The 18,892-nt window shown below is 32.3% G+C and overlaps 3 protein-coding genes across 5 annotated transcripts; 2 read left to right on the top strand and 1 right to left on the bottom strand.

Annotated features, from left to right (window-relative positions):
• The first annotated feature begins 860 nt into the window (after positions 1-860).
• LOC144552832 (Ribosomal protein L23/L15e family protein) lies at positions 861-2,033 on the top strand. The gene is made up of 2 exons (XM_078300832.1): positions 861-1,495; positions 1,888-2,033. Exons 1-2 carry the CDS (start codon positions 942-944, stop codon positions 1,910-1,912), a joined length of 579 nt encoding a protein of 192 aa, XP_078156958.1. The 5' UTR covers positions 861-941; the 3' UTR covers positions 1,913-2,033.
• A 1,963-nt stretch (positions 2,034-3,996) lies between these two features.
• On the top strand, positions 3,997-8,433 carry LOC144553291 (uncharacterized). 3 transcript variants are annotated; one of them, XM_078301392.1, is made up of 8 exons: positions 3,997-4,144; positions 4,228-4,392; positions 4,970-5,158; positions 5,675-5,756; positions 6,065-6,177; positions 6,724-6,805; positions 7,961-8,028; positions 8,111-8,433. In XM_078301392.1, exons 1-8 carry the CDS (start codon positions 4,088-4,090, stop codon positions 8,285-8,287), a joined length of 933 nt encoding a protein of 310 aa, XP_078157518.1. In that variant the 5' UTR covers positions 3,997-4,087; the 3' UTR covers positions 8,288-8,433. The 3 variants fall into 3 exon arrangements, with proteins under 3 accessions (XP_078157518.1, XP_078157517.1, XP_078157519.1); XM_078301391.1 differs by having other exon boundaries at positions 7,961-8,034; XM_078301393.1 differs by lacking the exon at positions 3,997-4,144 and having other exon boundaries at positions 4,264-4,396; positions 7,961-8,034.
• A 4,063-nt stretch (positions 8,434-12,496) lies between these two features.
• Positions 12,497-13,278, bottom strand: LOC144552679 (uncharacterized). Its single transcript, XM_078300672.1, has one exon. The coding sequence runs from the start codon at positions 13,173-13,175 to the stop codon at positions 12,969-12,971; it is 207 nt and encodes a 68-aa protein (XP_078156798.1). The 5' UTR covers positions 13,176-13,278; the 3' UTR covers positions 12,497-12,968.
• Positions 13,279-18,892: the final 5,614 nt, after the last annotated feature.

Below are 18,892 nucleotides of genomic sequence, written 5' to 3'. Positions count from 1 at the left end.
TATTTTTTATGTCTCCACCATACCTCCATTTTTTAAAACTTTAATAATTCAAAATTTAAAACTTAAAAGTCAAAATAAAACCGATGTATATAATCTATATCATTTTATCTATGTACATGTAAAAAATTATGACATTTTAATTTTATTTTTGTTGTCATTAAGAGCTTGTAAAAAACGTATTAATGTGGATAATTTCTAAATGTTGATTTTTCATCTTATTGATTTACATAAAAATAAAATTAAAATGTGATATTTTTTTTATGAGCATATAGAGAAAATAACATAGATCACATCTAATGGTTTTATTTTAACTTTTAAGTTTTAAATTTTGAGTTATTAAAGTTTTAAAAAAATAGAAACACAGTGAAGGTAAAAAAATAGAGGCACTTGAAACCTCCTCTGTCAAATAATAGAAGAAAAAGGAAAGATTACCTGAAAAATTTCGAAGCATATTTAGACTGGAGAAAATTTCGGACTTCAAACTTTGGACCCTAAAATCCGAAAGTTCTTGACCAATTGAGGTACATCAAAGTATCAAACGGATTTCAAATTTGGACCCTAAAAAGGCCTATTTTTATATTGGCCCAAAATCCGGGTCTTTTTGTAAACTCCTTGCAATCTAGATATTTTGAAAAATATTCCTTCTGAAATACGGACCGAATTATTCGTATCCTCTGCATTAACTCAAAAGAGAATAATGAATTTTTACCATCCGATCTGTGTTAAGATTCGTGGACACTAGATCCGCACTAATATTGAAGCAGGGATCGGATGGCTCCGCTTAAAATCAGACAGTTGAGATTCATTAACTTAAAAGATTCCTTTTTAGGTTAATGCAGAGGATGCGCTTTCGAAAGAGAAGGGACTCCTTTGTTTGCTTTCAGTTCGTACAGTATCTCTCCTCCTCTCTCATCTCTACCTCGACGAAAACCCTAGTCGCCATGGGAAGTCGTTTGGGTCGGCGCGTGGTACACTTCGCTAACCTCCCGATCAAGCTCATGCTCCCCTCTCCTCCCTTCGATTCCATTCGCGAGTTCGCTATCAGGACCATCCCCTCTGCCTCTAAGATCGAAATCCGCCGTGTGCTTGAGTCTCTCTACGGCTTCGACGTCGCCGAGGTTCGAACTTTAAACTACGACGGGAAGAAGATCAAACGTGGGTATTTACTTGCCACCCAGCCCGATTACAAGAAGGCCTACATCACTTTGCGATCGCCGCTCTCGATCTCTCCGGATCTGTTCCCTATCCAGGCCGTGAGGGAGAGCATGGAGAGGAAAATGGCAAAGGCCCAATCGGAGGTGGTAGAGTCAGAGGAGAAGAGGAAGCACTGGTTGGATGAGAGAAGGGAGGAGGAGATTAACTCAGCTGGTGCTAAGAAGGGATACTATAATGGCCACAAGACAGTGTATCGTGGGAGAGGGTACGATGGTGGTCAGAGAAAGGGGAAGAGAGAGGGAAGAGATGAAGGAAAGAAGTTTCCATTAAGTGGTTCAAGGTTTTGGGGCAAGGATAATGAGTAATGGTCACTACTTTTTCATATTTAGGTTTCAGAGGTCTGATTTTTTTTTTTTGTGTTTTCCTTGTTTTGGCAATCTTTTGGATACAACTAGCTTGGATTTTTATGGCAATAAGTTGCTATTTTATGGCATTCTTTATGTGTTCAACCTGTTTGAGGAAATGCTTAGGTCAGGAAGAGAATTTGTCTTTGCTTTTCTAGCCCATACATGATGAAATGCCAATAATATAACTGAGATACATGTCAATTATTGCTATTTGTTTTGTACATTGCTGATGTATCACCAGTATTAACTGTAATACCACACCGTTGAAATGTCTTACCATGTAATTTCGTGTCTGATTGTACAATGGTGGTGCTGCTTTGTTTAGGTTTTGGGGCAAGGGTAACGAGTAAAGATCACTGCTTTCTCATTTTAGGTTTCAGAGGTCGGATGATTTATGTTTTCTTTGTTTTGGCAATCTTTTGGGAACTACTAGCTTGGATTTTTATGGCAATAAATTGCTATTTTATGGCATTGTTGATGTTCTTCAACCTGTTTGAGGAAATTCAGGAAGAGGATTTGTCTTTGCTTTTTAGCCTATACATGATGGAATGCCAATAAATATGACCGTGATATATGGTGATTATTGCTATTTGCTTTGTAAATTGCTGATGTATCACCTGTATTAACTGTAACACCCTACCGTGGTGCCATTGAAATTCTTTACCTTGTAATTTCATGTCTGATTGTCCCAAGTTTGATTTGAATGATGTAGAGACGCTTTTTGCAAACTGATATGCCCGCCTGAGCTAGTACAGTTGTATGAAAAATGATTTAGTAGTACTTCACCTAATGTTGATCTCAGTATGCTATACCTTAGTCTGTGAGGTGCGGTGAGCAATTGTAGGATACAATAAATGGCATTATGAACAAAGTTTTCCACGTGTTACCGGGTTAATGTTCTAGTCGAGCATCGGATTATGATGCTGCTATATTTTTCAAAGAACTGGTGATCTTGTGTTTCCTTCATTAGCCCTTTTCTTCTCTATAATTCTCATAAGTTGAGGTTTTGTAGTGCCATAGCCATACTGCTATGTCTAAATTAGTGTTTAAGTTGATTGTTTCAACTTCTGTTGAAGTAATTGTTGCATAAGTTGATTGTTTTAACTTCTGTTGTAGTAATTGTTGCATGCCTTTATCTCTAATTTGCTTTCTTTGATCAACTACCGTGAGTAGTCTCCATTTGTTTAATTGCAGTTACAATGGCTTGACGCATGCAGAAGTTAGAAATAAAAATTTCACTCCATTTTGTAAACATGGAAAAAAGGGGTATTTATAGGTACTTTGCTGTATTATTTGATGTCTGTGTTTTTGACGAAATGCCGAATTAGCGCAAACAATAACATATTTGAGTTTGAAATTTGAACCATTTGAACAGAATTCGAGTCAATCTGGATCCAATTGGAAAAATTAATGAGGCTGCTTTGTGCCAAATTTAACCAATGGTTTGGAATTATATTTGAATGTTGAGTTACCTTGTGAAATCTGAATTGGAAAAAGTAGTGAAGAGGAGAGGAAAGAGACTGCGTAAAGTACTTCATTTACATTATGATTTTGAAAGTTATAAATTTGAATAATTTGTATATAGAGTTAATCTTTTCTTCCTTTTCTCTCTCAAAATTTAGTATTATGAAGAGTTGAACTTCAAAATTTACGTTGTTTACTTGCTTCAAAATACTAAATTTTGAGAGAGAAAAGGAAGAAAAATTAACTTCTATATACAAATTAGAGTGAGTCTATGGTACTATGCATATTACGATTTGGCACCGTGCTACGGCTCTATATTCGAGTTTTCAAATCCTAACGGTCGATCCGAACCGTTCATCTTGTTCTCCATATTAATATGTGTTTGGAGACCAAATTTTACATTTTTTGAATTTTTTTTACTATTTTTTTAGATTTATTGAAAATCACTGTTTTTGGATGGTCCAGAATTTTCAGATCAAGTGATTTTCTAAATATCTAAAAAAATAGTAAAAAATTTTCAAAAAATGTAAAATTTGGTCTCCAAACACATATTAATATGGAGAACAAGATGAACGGTTCGGATCGACCGTTAGGATTTGAAAACTTGAATATAGAGTCGTAGCACAGTAACAACCCGTGATATCCATAGTACCATAGACTCACTCTACAAATTATTCAAATTTTACAACTTAATACAACTCTGCTTCATTTTGATAATTTTATTTCTGAATAAGATATATAAAGGCTCTGGGCCTTCTGGCCCAAACCGCTGAAAGCAACAATTCCTAGATAACTTAATCTAGGCCGATTTCTTTTTTATTTTCTAGGTCCCTTTTATCCAGATATGTGGGCCACCAGTCCAAACAACTTAATCCAGGCCGCCCACGTGTAGGCATAATGCCTCCTGAATCCTGATTGGAAAGAAATGGAGACGACAGGGTTGTCATCGACTCATTTGGTTTCCTTTTCTTTTCTCCTCTGCGACTGCGACGGTTCGACTTGATTACTTAAAAGTTAAAACTAGAATTCACAGAAGCCTGATTTGTTTCGAAATATTTGAGATGGACGAAATCAAAGCTTCTGGTTCGATCAAGAAGCGCCTTGAACTACAACAAGAGGTACTTCAGTTTCTCTTCCATCTAAGGTCTAACACAGATCGCACAAATTTCTTACACTTTCGGATTTTTGAGTTTTGATGAAGGTGTTGAAGTGGATAATGGAATTCTCGGAGAAGGTGGAAACAAAGGCAAAGGCCACCACCGAAGAATTGAACCAGCTACTGGACCAGACTGGACGGGTTGAACTGGAGATGAAGAACACTGTCGTTTCTTTTAACAATATGTTCCTCCATAAAAAGATTGATCATGCAAGTATTGCTCTGGATTGGTACATGTTTTCTTTTTCTTAGGTGTATAATATAATTATACCCATTGCTACTGTATATTCGTAGATTGTACCAGTTTATTGTTTTGCTGTATATCGAGGGTTCTGGGTAAAATTTTAGGGTAAACTCACCTTTAATTAAAATAAAATTACAATTAATCTAGGGCACATAGTACCAATATATCCGGTACTTCAAATAATTCTGCTTTGCAAAAATTTGTAAATGACATTTATTAGAAAAGTTAAGACTAAGTCTTAGCTGAAAATCACTAATTTTCACTTCAATTTTTTCATATTAACTCAATAGCATTGCTTGATAATTAAGAAATGTAAACTTAGAATCAACATTGACTCCATCATAGATTGATTTTTAATTTGTGGCAGATAAGAAAAATGGCTCTTAAAATTAGGTGCAAAGCTGTCAGATTTTAACAGGAAATTTTGCTAACTGAAATGCTCAGTACTATTTGCTAATACCTAATGCTCAGTACCTAATGCTGTACGTTATACAAGAGATGTTAGAGAATAACATACTAATTGTTAATTACTTGAACAAACAGATTATTTTGGATGAGAATGTGTCTGTGGTGAAAAAGGAGAAATCCAAGGGGTCAAGTAAAACTAGTGTACCAGCTCAGGATTATGAAAAGGATATCTTGCCAAGATACAAGGAGGCGCTGTCTGTGGGCCTCTCATCTTGCAAAAATCTTTTGCAAAATACAAAACAATCTAAAGGATCAGTTCTTAGGGTACTTTTCTGATCTAATTCTATATGAGCATGGTTCAAATGCCTCGTGTCTTTCATGCCTCAATTGAGCCTCACATCCCTTATCTCCGTTTTCAAAGTCCAAACATTCGATCCGAACTGCTCAACATGATCTCCATATTAAAATTGCTTGGAGACCAAATTTTATATATCCTGGAATTTTTTTTTACTATTTTTTTAGATAGGTACAAAATCACTGTTTTTGGATGGTCCAGAATCTTCTGGAAAACAGTGATTTTGTACCTATCTAAAAAGTTGGTAAAAATTTTCCTAAAAATTATATAATTTGGTCTTCAGGCACATTTTAATATAGAGATCATGTTGAGTGGTTCAGATCGACTATTGGACTTTGAAAACGGAAAGGATGTGAGGCACAATAGAGGTATGAAAGACACTTGGCATTTGACCCTACACATTCTATATTTATCAATTGGTATATTTTTCACTGCTTAGAATTATTGTACTCGTACCTTTATCATTTTTTTTAAATATTATGAAGGCTATGTCGACGCGGAGCCCTCTTCCATATATTATCGGCTCTGAAGAATATAATCATGATGACAGTTGTGGTCTTGTAACAGGTAATGAATTTGCTTCTAGCCAACTTACTAATTTGGAAATACATCGCAAATAACACTTTATGCTCCTATATTAGACCTTAATAATTAACTTTTGCTATCAGAAGCAATTCTCTTACTAGTCTCAATTTACATAAGTCTACAGTTTTGGTCGATAACTATCAAAAGCTTATGGGCATTCTGGTATTTTTTACTGAACTGCTGGTTTCAAACCTGAAGTGTTGAGATTTATTTGAATATGCTAATTTGTTGGCATAAATTTGTAAAATGAAATATTTTATTAATTCTCTTTGTTCATTCATGTTGGATAGATGAATTTACAACTGAGCCCTTAGCTGGTCGATATGGATGGATCTGTGATCAGCATGCTTATGAGGTACCACAGTCATCTGATTTATTTGGCTCACAAGATTCTTCTAACAAGGTGACTAATTTATACTTTATAATATTTCTAACAGTGCAGTTGACAATTTATCATTCTAAGACGCACATAGGGATGTAAAACAGTCTCACCGTGACCAGATACGTCACGGCATGGCACATGTGCTGTTCACGTTCCGTGACTCGTGTCTCCCATTCCGTGACCATCTTTCGGAAAATTGGCACGACATGGCATGCAAACTGGTCTGGTCATGGAACGGCATAACACGTGGTCACGCGAGTCACGTGTGATGAGGACCATTAGACTTGATCTAATGGTGAATTTTGATTAAACTAACTTAAATTATGAAAAATAGTTAAACGTGACCAAATGAGACCGGTCACATCTGTACACGACATGTGTGGTCACAACGTGCCTTGGTCACAGCGTGACTAACGTGATGTGCCTATTCATGTGCTGTGACTGTCCGTCCCAATTTAGTCATGACACGACCCGTAGAAATCTGACTTGGGCATGTCACGGCACAACATGTATTTACATCCCTAGGCACAGTTGCTTTGTTGATAATTTAAGTTCATATCAATTTAGGGAGAAGCAGAGCCATATGTAAGGGCAGCACAAGATTTCAAAGCCATGCTTGAAGCTGCACTCACGAGTCCTTACAAATTTTGTATGTACATTTTACATTCAAATATTTTTTTCTTAAAAAGAATTACCCCCCCCCCCCCCCCCCCCCCCCCCCCCCTCTTTGGTATTTGCTGAGAACGCAAACATTTCAGACATTTGCATCTGATCTAATTTTATATGAGATTTTTGGGAAGTTATACTGAACATCTTCATTAAATCACACTAAAAGTGCATTCTGATTAATGTTGAGTTGTTGACAATTTTTCTTGGAGTGCAAAATAAATTGAACCAAGATTATTCATATGTTGGGTTTTGATCTAGAATTTTCTGGTTCGGGATTTACACCCAAGATGATGAAATCAGGAATACTTTTGTTATTTCCATAAACATAACTGTTGATTCTGTGATTGGGTCTTATTTAACAAATATAACTGAAATGTGTGCTGGTTTTCAAATGAGGAAAGTATTTGCAGATATACTAAGACGCTGACTGTAAATTTGAAGTAGCCTAGAAACTATATGGTTCTTTGCAAATTATATCTAATATTTGTAGAATCTCCAGCTTAAAGTTAAAAAGTTTCTAGGCGACTTCATTTTTAATAACAAAGATTCTTTAACTAATTAAAAAATATTTTTAAATAACAAAAGTTAAAAGTTTCTCCAACTTAATGTTTTAATAACAAAAATTCTAAAATCTGTATGACAAAATAAAACCATTAGATGTGATCTATATTATTTTCTTGACATGCACATAAAAATTTATTGCTTTTCGATTTTGGTTTTTATATGTATCAACAAGTTGTAAAATCAATGTCCAGAATTTCATCCACATTGGTGTTTTTTTGCAAGCTCTTGATACGTATTAAAACAAAATCAAACTGTCATGTTCTTTTATGTGTGCATAGAGAAAATGATATAGATCATTTCTAACAGTCTTATTTTGACAGTTAAGTTTTATATTTTAAAGCTACTATAGTTCTAAATGGAGGCATAATGACTTGAATCAAGATGAAATTGTCACATGCATTGAACCTTTTGTTGCTGTGGTTGGTTGCTTTGAATAATCCAAAGTTACAAACAATGTTGCTTCTGATTTTTTTATATGCAGAAACCTGGAATGATATAAATTTTCCTTTTCATGAAAATAATATTTCAATTGAGGAAACCGTAAATAATTTACATCTGTTATCATCATCAGACAATGAGGGAACTGCTGTGGAAGGCAACACATCTGGAGATAGCAGAAATGCCATCATTGAAGGAGATGTCATGGTTTGTTTGAATTTTTTGTTTATTTTTAATATCCCAAATAGCCCCCTAAATAATTCTTGGTATTTTCAAATTCCAGGACGAAACACCGCCCATAAATCTAGAGCATGCTTCAACTGACATAAGTAATCTTGAATCGGCTGATATTTATTCTTCACTGGTAACTGGAAGTCTATTTGATGATAGTTCTGAAATTATTGAAGAAAATATTGTTGACTCTGTTGACAGAAATGAGAAGAAAACTAGTGATCATTGAAAAAACCTTGAATCTATTTTTCTTTCAACATATACACTTAATAGTTAAATGTTTATTTAAGATTTTAGAGAGAAAATTATTGTTGCGTTTTGGGAATTTTCAATATAAATCTTGCCTCAGCTTATAATTATGAACTTTAGTCTCAATTTTAGGTTAAAAAGCTTGGTTTGGGGTTTGAACTGGACTGCAGATGGTTTGCACCAATTAAATTTAGGGAAATTTCATGTATACCCCCCAAAAACTACAAAATTATGTATTTGCACCTCTAAAGTTAATAATATCATATTTACTCTTAAATTTGAAACTCGCAAATGTACCCATTTTATTGCCATTTTTTTTAATTAAAACTCAATTTAAATTTATAAAAACCCATTTTATACTTTATTAAAAAAGTAAAAAAAAGTGTAGCCTATTTAAGAAAAATGTTAGTCTTCTAATTAATTGGTTTCCGTGGGCAAATGATTAATATCTCTACTTCTGACGTATACACGGTGATTTAGGCATACACTTGTGTATGCCTAAGAAGTAGAAAAATAAACTATTTCCCTTTGGAACTGACCAATTAGAAAGCTAGACAGACATTTTTCTTATATACACTACATTTTTTTTTTTACTTTTTTAATAAAAGTAAAATGGGTATTTTATAAATTTAAAATGAGTTTATAGGAAAAGACAATAAAATTGGTAAATTAGTGAGTTTTTGAAATTTAGAAGAGTAAATATAATATTATGAACTTTAGAGGGGGAAATACATAAATTTGAAAATTTTAAGGGGTATACATGAAATTCCCCCTTTGAATTTGGACGGTCCAGTATTTGTAACAGTAAAATGATTTCCTGACATTGGAGAGCAGCTCAAAGCATTAAACCTGCTCTCTGTATGAAAACATGCAGATAATACATGATCATTGAGTTGGTTAAACCATATCTGCATGATACATTTATTGACTTCTATATGGAAACATGTAGGCACATATCCAAACTCGAATATACATGTACAGTTTTGAGATATAATCTCATGATTGTTGTGAGTTGCCTGTTCATGATTGAACCTGAGGTTGTTAAACTCATAATTAAACCTTCTCTATGTATTAAAACATGCAGATAAGTAATCCTGTGTCAGTTAAACTGGTTCCTCATGATACATTTATTGACTAAACATGTAGTCATATTTCCAAACTGATGCTACGTTCATTTCCAAACTAATAATTGTTGTTAGTTGCTTGTTCATTTCAGAGCTGAAAACCATCTATTTATTCAACTACTAACCACTCCATTAAATAAACTGATTGTGACCCAACTAAGTATATTCTCCAGTGTTTTAAAATGCTGCCGCATGGACCGTATATGCGGCCACATATGCTTATGCGGTGGTTTTCTACATACAGAATCTCATGCAGTCAAGTTTATGTGGTTTTGAATATACGGGCACATATACAGTTCATGAAGACTTGAAAAAAGCCTAAAAGTTATTTTGCGGTGAAGAAAATTAGAATCTGTAATATTTATAATATGGTAAAGAGCACAAATCGCTAGACTAAACAAGTCTTTAGATATAAATTAGTTTTATTTTATCTATATTTCTTTAACAAAGCATAGTAAAATTGCATATGTACTTCCGCATACAAATATGCTTATGCAGCTGCATGCTGCATATGTAGCATGCAGTGACCTTTCGCATGCATGAACAAAACCGTATTTTAAAACATTGATATTATCTGTACTAAAAAAAAAGAAGATTTTGCAATTTGTATGCCGTGTATAACTAAATTCTTCTAGTACAACTAAATAGTTGTTAGGTCCACTTTGCATGATATTCTAAATGTACAATTTTTTTTTGTTCGTAGTATGAATGCTGTTAGCATTTGAAGTGGACTCATGCACATCAAAATTGTACTTCAGAGTACTATAAATAGAAACTAAGAGCATCTACATCCTTGAAATTATTAGAGTTTCTAATCTGACGTGATAGTTTCTAATCCAGTTTCAGGGATGTAGGAGAATTTATTATTTAGAAACTATGCCGAAAAGTTTCTTATTAAAAAACTGTTTATAAACTCTATGTTGGCCAAATGATTGGCTCAAATTGTTTCTCATTTTTAATTTGTTGCTGATGTGGCTTAATAGAAACTCTAAAATGAGTTTCAGTGATGTAAGAGTAGGAAACTTTGAAGACCATAATTTTTAAAAAATAGTTAACAGTTATTTAGAAATTCTTTTGAGTTTTAGGGATGTAGATGCTAATATGATGTCAATGAGGTTGTAGATATGCATTGAATTGTACGAAGATTCTAAACGCAAATCTTGACACTGGGATTGCATTCTTAAAATAAGTAAATAAAAAAAACAAAAAAAAAAAAAAACACTGGGATTGCATGATTGTGTGCGCGTATGAACGCATGCTATCGCCATTCCTGTTTTCTTGATAAAGACTTATATAATATAATGACGATTATATCCTTGCACCCTCTTACAGTTGCACGTCATTTTCTGAAATAGTATATTAGCTGGTGTGCTGCTTTATGTTTGTGCATTGACAATTTTGAATTATATAGTACTTGCTCAAATTTAGTAATGGTTTAGACTTTAGAGAATTAATATAGCGTGTTAATTATATGATTTGTTTTGAACTAAACAAACAAATTAACTGCTAATAATAGTATGTAATGAATTATACAGTACTTGCTTAAATTTAATAATGGTTTAGACTTTAGAGACAATTAATATGGAGTGTTAATTACATGATTTGTTTTGAGCTAAACAAACTGCTAATTGTATGCAATAATTTTTTGCGGTAAAGATATTGTCAAGATATTATTTTGGCTTCACATGATAAAAAAAAATATATATGACTTGTGCGCTGCGTGACGTCAAAATAGCTTTGTCTATATCATCCAGATTTTTCTTATAACTTGGATAGAGCATATATTTAACGGAGCAGTTTTAACTTCATGCAGCACACAGAGACAATTAAAATAGCTTTGTATATGATTTATACACTGGATAGATATGAAGCCAAAAACTGTTTTGTTAAAATTTTTACCCCCTACTAATTCAAATTTTAATGGTGCAATTAAATTTCATGTACTTGTTCACCAACAACAGGCTAGAGATAGAGTCGGCAAACATGCATGACCCCAATCTCTCTTTCAAATTTAATGTGTATTTATTATGATGCAAGACATTGTCATGTGTCTGTTTTGTATTTACCAGACAGTTTTTATTGTCTCGGTCTTCGTGCCTCTTCTAGAAATTTCATAAATGTAAAATATTTATTATGTTTTGGTCGTTGTTAGATGGGCGATCATGTAATATATATATATATCTAGGCCTCACCTAGCTAATTAGCGTAATAAATTTATACTTAAAGGCGTGCTTAAATTTTCATTTATACTTATGGGATGGAAGTGTAGTTTAGAAACTACCACACATTAAAATAAAAAAAGCTAATAATAACAACCAGCCTTTTAATTTAGTGATATTGGAATTTGGAAAATTAAACCTTCATTTTTCTCTCTAATAAAATAAAATAAATAAGCTTATAACAAATGGCCTTGTAGCAGCAGTACTTCAATGCATTTACGCTTTTCTACGCCATTAATTTTTTTAATAACTTACAAAAAACTCACTCAACAGTTTTAAGAGAAAAGAATATATATATATATATATATAGAGGTTGGCTAAGATTAAAGTGGTAGTTCCTGAGCTTTGGTGCTATCAATTGGTATTTTAATTTTTAAAGTTTAAAACGTCAATCCGAACCGTTCAAGTTGTTATCCATATTAAATTGTGCTTGGACACAAAATTTTACATTTTTCTGAATTTTTTTACTATTTATTAAGCCACTTTGAAAACAGCTGATCCAACGGTGGCTTCTAATTTTACTGTTTTGTTAAGCCACCGTTGGATCAGCTATTTTCAAAGTGTCTTAATAAATAGTAAAAAAATTCAGAAAAATGTAAAATTTGGTCTCCAAGCACAATTTAATATGGAGAACAACTTGAACGGTTCGGATCGACGTTTTGAACTTTGAAAATTGAAAAACGAATTGGTAGCACCAAAGCTCAGGAACTACCACTTTGATCTTAGCCAACCTCTATATATATATATATATATATATTCCTTTTCCATTTAAATTAAACTCTCCTTATTGGATAAGTGACTGAAATATGTTTTTTTTTTTGGCATTTTTCTAAGAAATGAAAACTAAAAAGACAATTATGATGCCTTGCATGATTCCACTAGAAGTTATTACAATACCATTTATAGATTTGGCGCCCAAGCAACTTTCTTAAAAAAAACATTCAAACTTTAGTTTTAGATTAGTACCCAAAAAAGAAAAGAAATATAAACAACAAAATAACAAAAATCAGAGAGGCGAACTCTTACAAGGATTTTGCATCACTACATCGAATGATATCTTGTAAATTTCAATTTACCATGCTAAAAAAAAGGAATGATAAAAATTAATAATACCAATAGATCAAGTACAATTAGCCGATGGTTTTCGCAATATCCTCGCCGGAGAAAGTATCCCGCAGACAAGATATATATCTATTTACTATATGCTGAAAGATATATTCAACCTCTAGAGAGGCACCAACCAAACAATCGAGCTGGAAAGAAATACCGGTTGCTCTGAGCACAAGTGCTAAATCGGTAGAATGATCATGTACATATCTCAACGGTATGATTTAAGGAGGGCGCCACAAAAGGTGCACACGATGGCACGCCAAACGCGCCGGTGCACGGGCACGTAACAAAACCTGGTGGCTGTCTCCATGTCTGCCACGCTGGCGCATCCTCCGCACCGGGAGCATATACCGGCCACCGGCTTGCTGCTCCTCATTTTCTTTGTTTGATCCACCAAGAAGCAAAAGAAGACCATGTTGTAAATGCTGTTTTGGAGCTGTTGGATTCACTTTTGTTGGTGTGGATTGATAGATAGATGTTGTGTTGGTGAGGGTTTTGGAGAGAGAGGAGATTATATATGATGAAACTTAGGGGTGAAGGAAAGGACAGAGAAGAGGGAGGTCATTTAAAAGAGAGGGACGATGGGAGATCATGGTACAGTGGGTCCGGATGCTTGACACGTGGAAATGTTTATGTTTGCATATGGCATGTTTTCTACAATTATTTTAGGTGGTAGTGGTCTACAAGTTAATACGTAGGAAAGCTTTACAAGTCTTTGTTAAGAATATTAGAGATGATCTTGATATTGGGTTTAATATAATTCCTCAATTTATTTAAATTAAGTACTATTAGATTCTTGTCTTCTAATTCTGATTTTGCTAATATATGTGAATGGACAAAAATCAAATTTTGAATGGGACTCAAGAAAAACAAAATTAGTTTAACATATTATAAGTTAAAATTAAAGGATGATACTTGTGTTTTATATGTTCAACAAATTAACTATACAAGTTATTATTGGATGATAAAATTACAAAATATTTGCTTTGTGTGTCTAATATTTAATCACAATACACTGTCTTGACTGTTCGACAGACAAATGAGTTAATATGTTGGGAGCTGATAGTTGTAAAGTTCATAAAAAAAAAAATCTAAATTATGGCCATAATAATTAATTACTAGACAAGATGTGAGATACATAATATTAACCTCTAGAGTCTACATCTAAATTTTAAGAGTTAATATCATTCTTTCAATACTTCATTTCATACTTATTCATCAATTTTTTGAAATATTTTACAATTAAAATGACGTAATTATCCTTTTTTTTGTGAAAGAAACAATGTTTTTCTATTTTTTTACCTCATCTTCTAAAAAATAATTTATATCCTCATTTAATTTCTTGGTTTATCAAAAATTATTGTCATGAAGATGTAAAAAATAATTAGAGAAAACTAATTTTGTTAAAGGGAGAATAATAATTATTTAAATTTAAATTTATGGGTAAATATGAAATGATTTCAAGAGTTAAAGAATATATGCATGATATATTGTAAAGAGCTAATAGATATATGATATTAGAGAAGAGATTCAATGACGATATGGTCATCAAAATCAAATAATGTAATTTTTTTAATGTGTGCTTAAATTAGCAAATTTAGACTATAAATATGTTTTGTATATTATTTCAGTTACATACAATAGGCATTCAAAGGACGGATGAATAACGAAAGTTAGTCCATTGATTTGTTTTTCTTTTGGTGCATGCCGACAAAAATTTAAACAAAGTAACTTCTTAGCGCCAATAGCCTATAATATAAATATAATATAAATAGTATTTCCGATAATTAATTTTGTTATATAAATTTTAGAAAATAACAGAATTTTTTACATTTGTATCAGATCTCTCTTTGTTACCTTCACCTGTTTTTTAATTTGCACGATTCACAGTATTCCGCAGCCCTACTTAGTTTGTGTAAATAAAATTCCTAAACCGGGTCTATTTCAGAGAGAAACATTAAATTAGTTTGGTAGAAAGCACAAACTGCGGGGAGGGCACTGGCTTCACAGATATTTGAATAAACCTGGCGCAAGAATATCTCAACTAAACATGGATAAAAACGGGTCCCACTTTCTGTGCCATTATTTCGGTGACTATACTCTCTCGGAGTCTCGGTAGGGTCACGAGAAGTGCGTGTGCGTGTAAGCTTGTGCCTCGGTCGCTTGAATTGTTTGAATCCCGACCCGAGGCGGTTTGGATGGTATGGAGGCGTAACTTGTCGTGAGGAGCAACATCATGGTGGGATCATCTCCAACTGTAGAAGCACAGTAGCATTTTAAAATAGATCTAAATGGTCAACGTCTGATGGAACAGTTATTATATTTATAAGGGCAATTTCGTGCATACCTTTCAAAAAACTTGAAATTATGTAATTTTTCTAATAAAATTCATGATATTATCTTTATCCTTCTCAATTTTAAAATTAATAAATTTATCTAATTTATTGTTTTTTCAATTAGAACTCATTTTTCCTTAATTAAAAGATAGAAAGTATGTAGTTTGCACAAGAGAAGTGTTTAGTCTTCGAATTTGTTAGTTTGTGTAAGCAAATTGTTAACTTTTTCTACTTATGACACACATAGAAGAAGTTTGCATATAATACTACAGTGTATGAGTCACAAGCAGAGAAATTAAGTAATTGTTCTTACGAAAGAAGAGGTAGTACAATTGGCTGGAAAAAAGTCATATGACTGTTGGTTATTCAAAAGTCGAGAGTTCGATTTCTTCTCACGACTTCACAACTTCTATAAATGTTTTAAAAAAGAAAAAAAATATTTATCCTCACAAACCGTCAATTAGAAGACCGAACATTTTTTCTACACTAAATACAATATTTTTTGTTTATTTAATAAAGGATAAAATGATTTTTAACAGAAAAGATAAATTAAATAGTTTTGTGAGTTTTAAAATTTAAAAGGATAAATATGATTATAAATTATAGAAGATATAATACTTAATTTCATAATTTTTGAAGAGTGTATATGAAATTCTCCCTATATTTAAAAGTATTTAAAATTGGACAGAGTATCTATGGAGTTGATCTGACGTTTGAACTGTAAAGACTAAAGAGTTGGCCGAACGCAATTTTCTCTTTTCCTCATTCCCAATGAGCACTGATCTTCAGTTACCGACACTCTGTTATAGTCGTGTTGCGAGTCAGTTACAACTGTTCCGGGAAAACTTGGAAGATATTGAAGCTCCCTTGGACCCGCGTGTCAGAGGCTATAAGAGAGATATTATTACAGTAAACTTGTAACAGGGAATCTAAATCGCCGGGGAGGGTAATGTACGACTTATAGTCGCATGGGGAATCTAGAAAGCGAATAAGAGGAGAGGAGAGGGGGAGAGGTGGTTGGAAGTTAAGGGATTGACAGGATTCGCCATTAATAAGGTCAATAGGTGGTACTTGTATTACACTAATTCTATCTATAGGCTTATAGCAAATTAATTAGCAAGATAGATGCATGTTACCATGTTACGAATCAGACTCATTGCTGATTTATATATCTATTTCAAAAGTTTACATAGTAAATCTGAACCGTTTAATATAATTTTTATATGAATATACTGTAATTTTTGTACTTTTCTTTAGATAGATATAAATACTGTTTTTGAATGCTTCAAAATTTTCAAATCAACTAAATCTACTTATTTGGAAAATAGTAAAATTAAATAAAAAAAATGTACAATTTGATTTACAAGTATATTTTCATATCAAATTATGTTAAACAGTTCAGATCGATTGTTTGAACTTTAGAAACAAAATATGAGTCCATAGTTCAAGCCTCTATGCAATATGTATATAATTACCATAGCCTCTCAATTAGTAATGAGGCTAATCTATGTACATTAGTATGATGGAGTGAGACTCTGATGGTCATTAGATTAAATTCAGTATGATGTCTGATAGAAGCCATTTAATTCGTATCAAGATCTTTGTACAATTAATATGTACGAATCTTAAAATTGGTCACACGGATATTGATACAAATTGGATGACTTTGACTTAATATTAGACCGAATTTGATCTGATACAAATTAAACCGTTCCACCCCCAATTCCTAGTATATATTAGCACCAATTTACTGTATTTTTCGAATAAGATATCAGAAATTATAAGCACCCATTAATTACTTTATGATAATTACTATAATGATATCAGAAATTATAAGAATTGGGAATTTAATTTATTGGACCAATTGATCAAATATTTTAAACAATGAGCATGCTTGATTTTAAAAATTATGTCAAACACTTAAAATACAAAATTTGGCATTAATTGTCATCATTGTAAAATATTCTGAATTGCAAATATTTTCTACTTGGGTGGCTTGGTCAAAGCGTATGTGCGTACATTGGAATATGATATATAACATGATACTATAGTTTGGAGTTTGGATTTAATTCCGGATTCACTGTACCAAAAACATCAACAGTAACAGCTAGCTGTATATATTGATTTTCAGTATGTCATATATTTGTTGAGACAAATTTCAACAAATAATAACTGTGTAACTAATTTCTCACTATTTTTGTTGATCACGTGTTTGATGATATCAGTACTTGTTATATATAGCATTGGCTTAATATAAAATCAATATTATATTTTTTATGTGAGAAATCATATCTTTAAAATGATAAAATCTAATTGATGTTATCCAGTTGAATTGAAAATTTAATCCTCATCTCATTTAGACTTATAATGAAAATACTGAAATGTCATAGTCCAATATTTTATTTTTAATAAAAAAATGAAGTTAATTATTTTTATGAATCTACTTGCAACATAATTTACCATAGACAAAGTGCTACAGAGAAACTATTATATATTCTAAAGCAGTTAAATGACAATGTGGCATTGTTTGTTTTTTTTTTTTGTTTTTTTTATTTGAACAATGTGGCATTCTATTATTTTGAATTAAGAGGGACATATAGTTGTCAGATTTAGGACTGCTGAAATATTCAATTTGACTAAAGAGTCAAGCTGTCATATGCTATTTCTAGATAGGTTTTATTTTAATGTCAATTAATTGTTGCTTTTATTTTACTAATTTACTGCTTCATAAATTTCATGCCACTTGTTTCTGGTTGGTTGGTTTAATTTGTTGGGTCATGATCACTTATTTCTCCTGTCCTATGCATGTCGTAGCACCTAATTAAATATGATATATGGGTATTTCATGAATGTTTTTACTTCTATTTGCTTGGTTACTTGGATTTTAATGTACTAAGTTTGTTCTCTTTAAGAAAGAGGAAAACTCTCATTTTAAAACTTTTTTTTTTTAGTACAAGTTATTGGAGGTAATTGTGATTATATTTTATTGTTATTTTTAGTAAAAGTTAGGTTTGTTTAATTTGTTGGATCAGTACTTATTTCTCCTATCCAATATTGCCACTTATTTCAACCTACATCTGGTTTGAATTTTGCCTATTTTACTATAGGATGTGCATCTGACATGCTAAATGCTTTTGGCATGGATATTTCATGAATGTTTCTACTCCTATGTGCATGGTTGCTTGGATTTTAATGTACTGATTTTCTACTCTTTAAAGATAAACTATCATGCTTTATTTTTGAGTAAAAATTAAGGTAAAGTCATACCAATTATTATGCTTGTATTTTACTAATTTACTGCTTCATATGCAACTTGTTTCTGCTGGTTGGTTCATCACTTATTAATTTCTCCTATCATGTGCCATTTATTCCAACTTGCATGTGGTTTGAATTATTTTACCTATTTTACTATTGGATGTGCATCTAACATGCTTGAATGCTTTTGGCATGTATATGCACAGTAGCATATAGATATTGGATATTTCATGAATGTTTCTACTTAATTTTGTGTGCTTGGTTGCTTGGATTTTAATGCACTAACTTTCTACTCTTATGTTTTATATATGGACGTGTTAAAATGGAAATGGAAAAAATCTGGAAAAAAAAGAGGATGAGAGAACAAATTAAATTCTTGGATGGATGGACTCTTTAAAACTCCACCTATTTAAGAACCCTTTTGGATTTTTTATTTTTTTATAATGATTCACCAATGAGAAATTATCATGTATACCAATTGGGTGAGACTTTTTTACATTTCATGATCTTGATTCAAGTGAAAGAGAGAGATGGTGAAAAT

The sequence above is a fragment of the Carex rostrata genome, chromosome 4 (genome assembly GCF_964058835.1).
Source record: "Carex rostrata chromosome 4, lpCarRost1.2, whole genome shotgun sequence".
Lineage (NCBI taxonomy): Eukaryota > Viridiplantae > Streptophyta > Magnoliopsida > Poales > Cyperaceae > Carex > Carex rostrata.
Note: the sequence above shows the minus strand (reverse complement) of the source record. Positions and strands in the feature narration are given on the sequence as shown.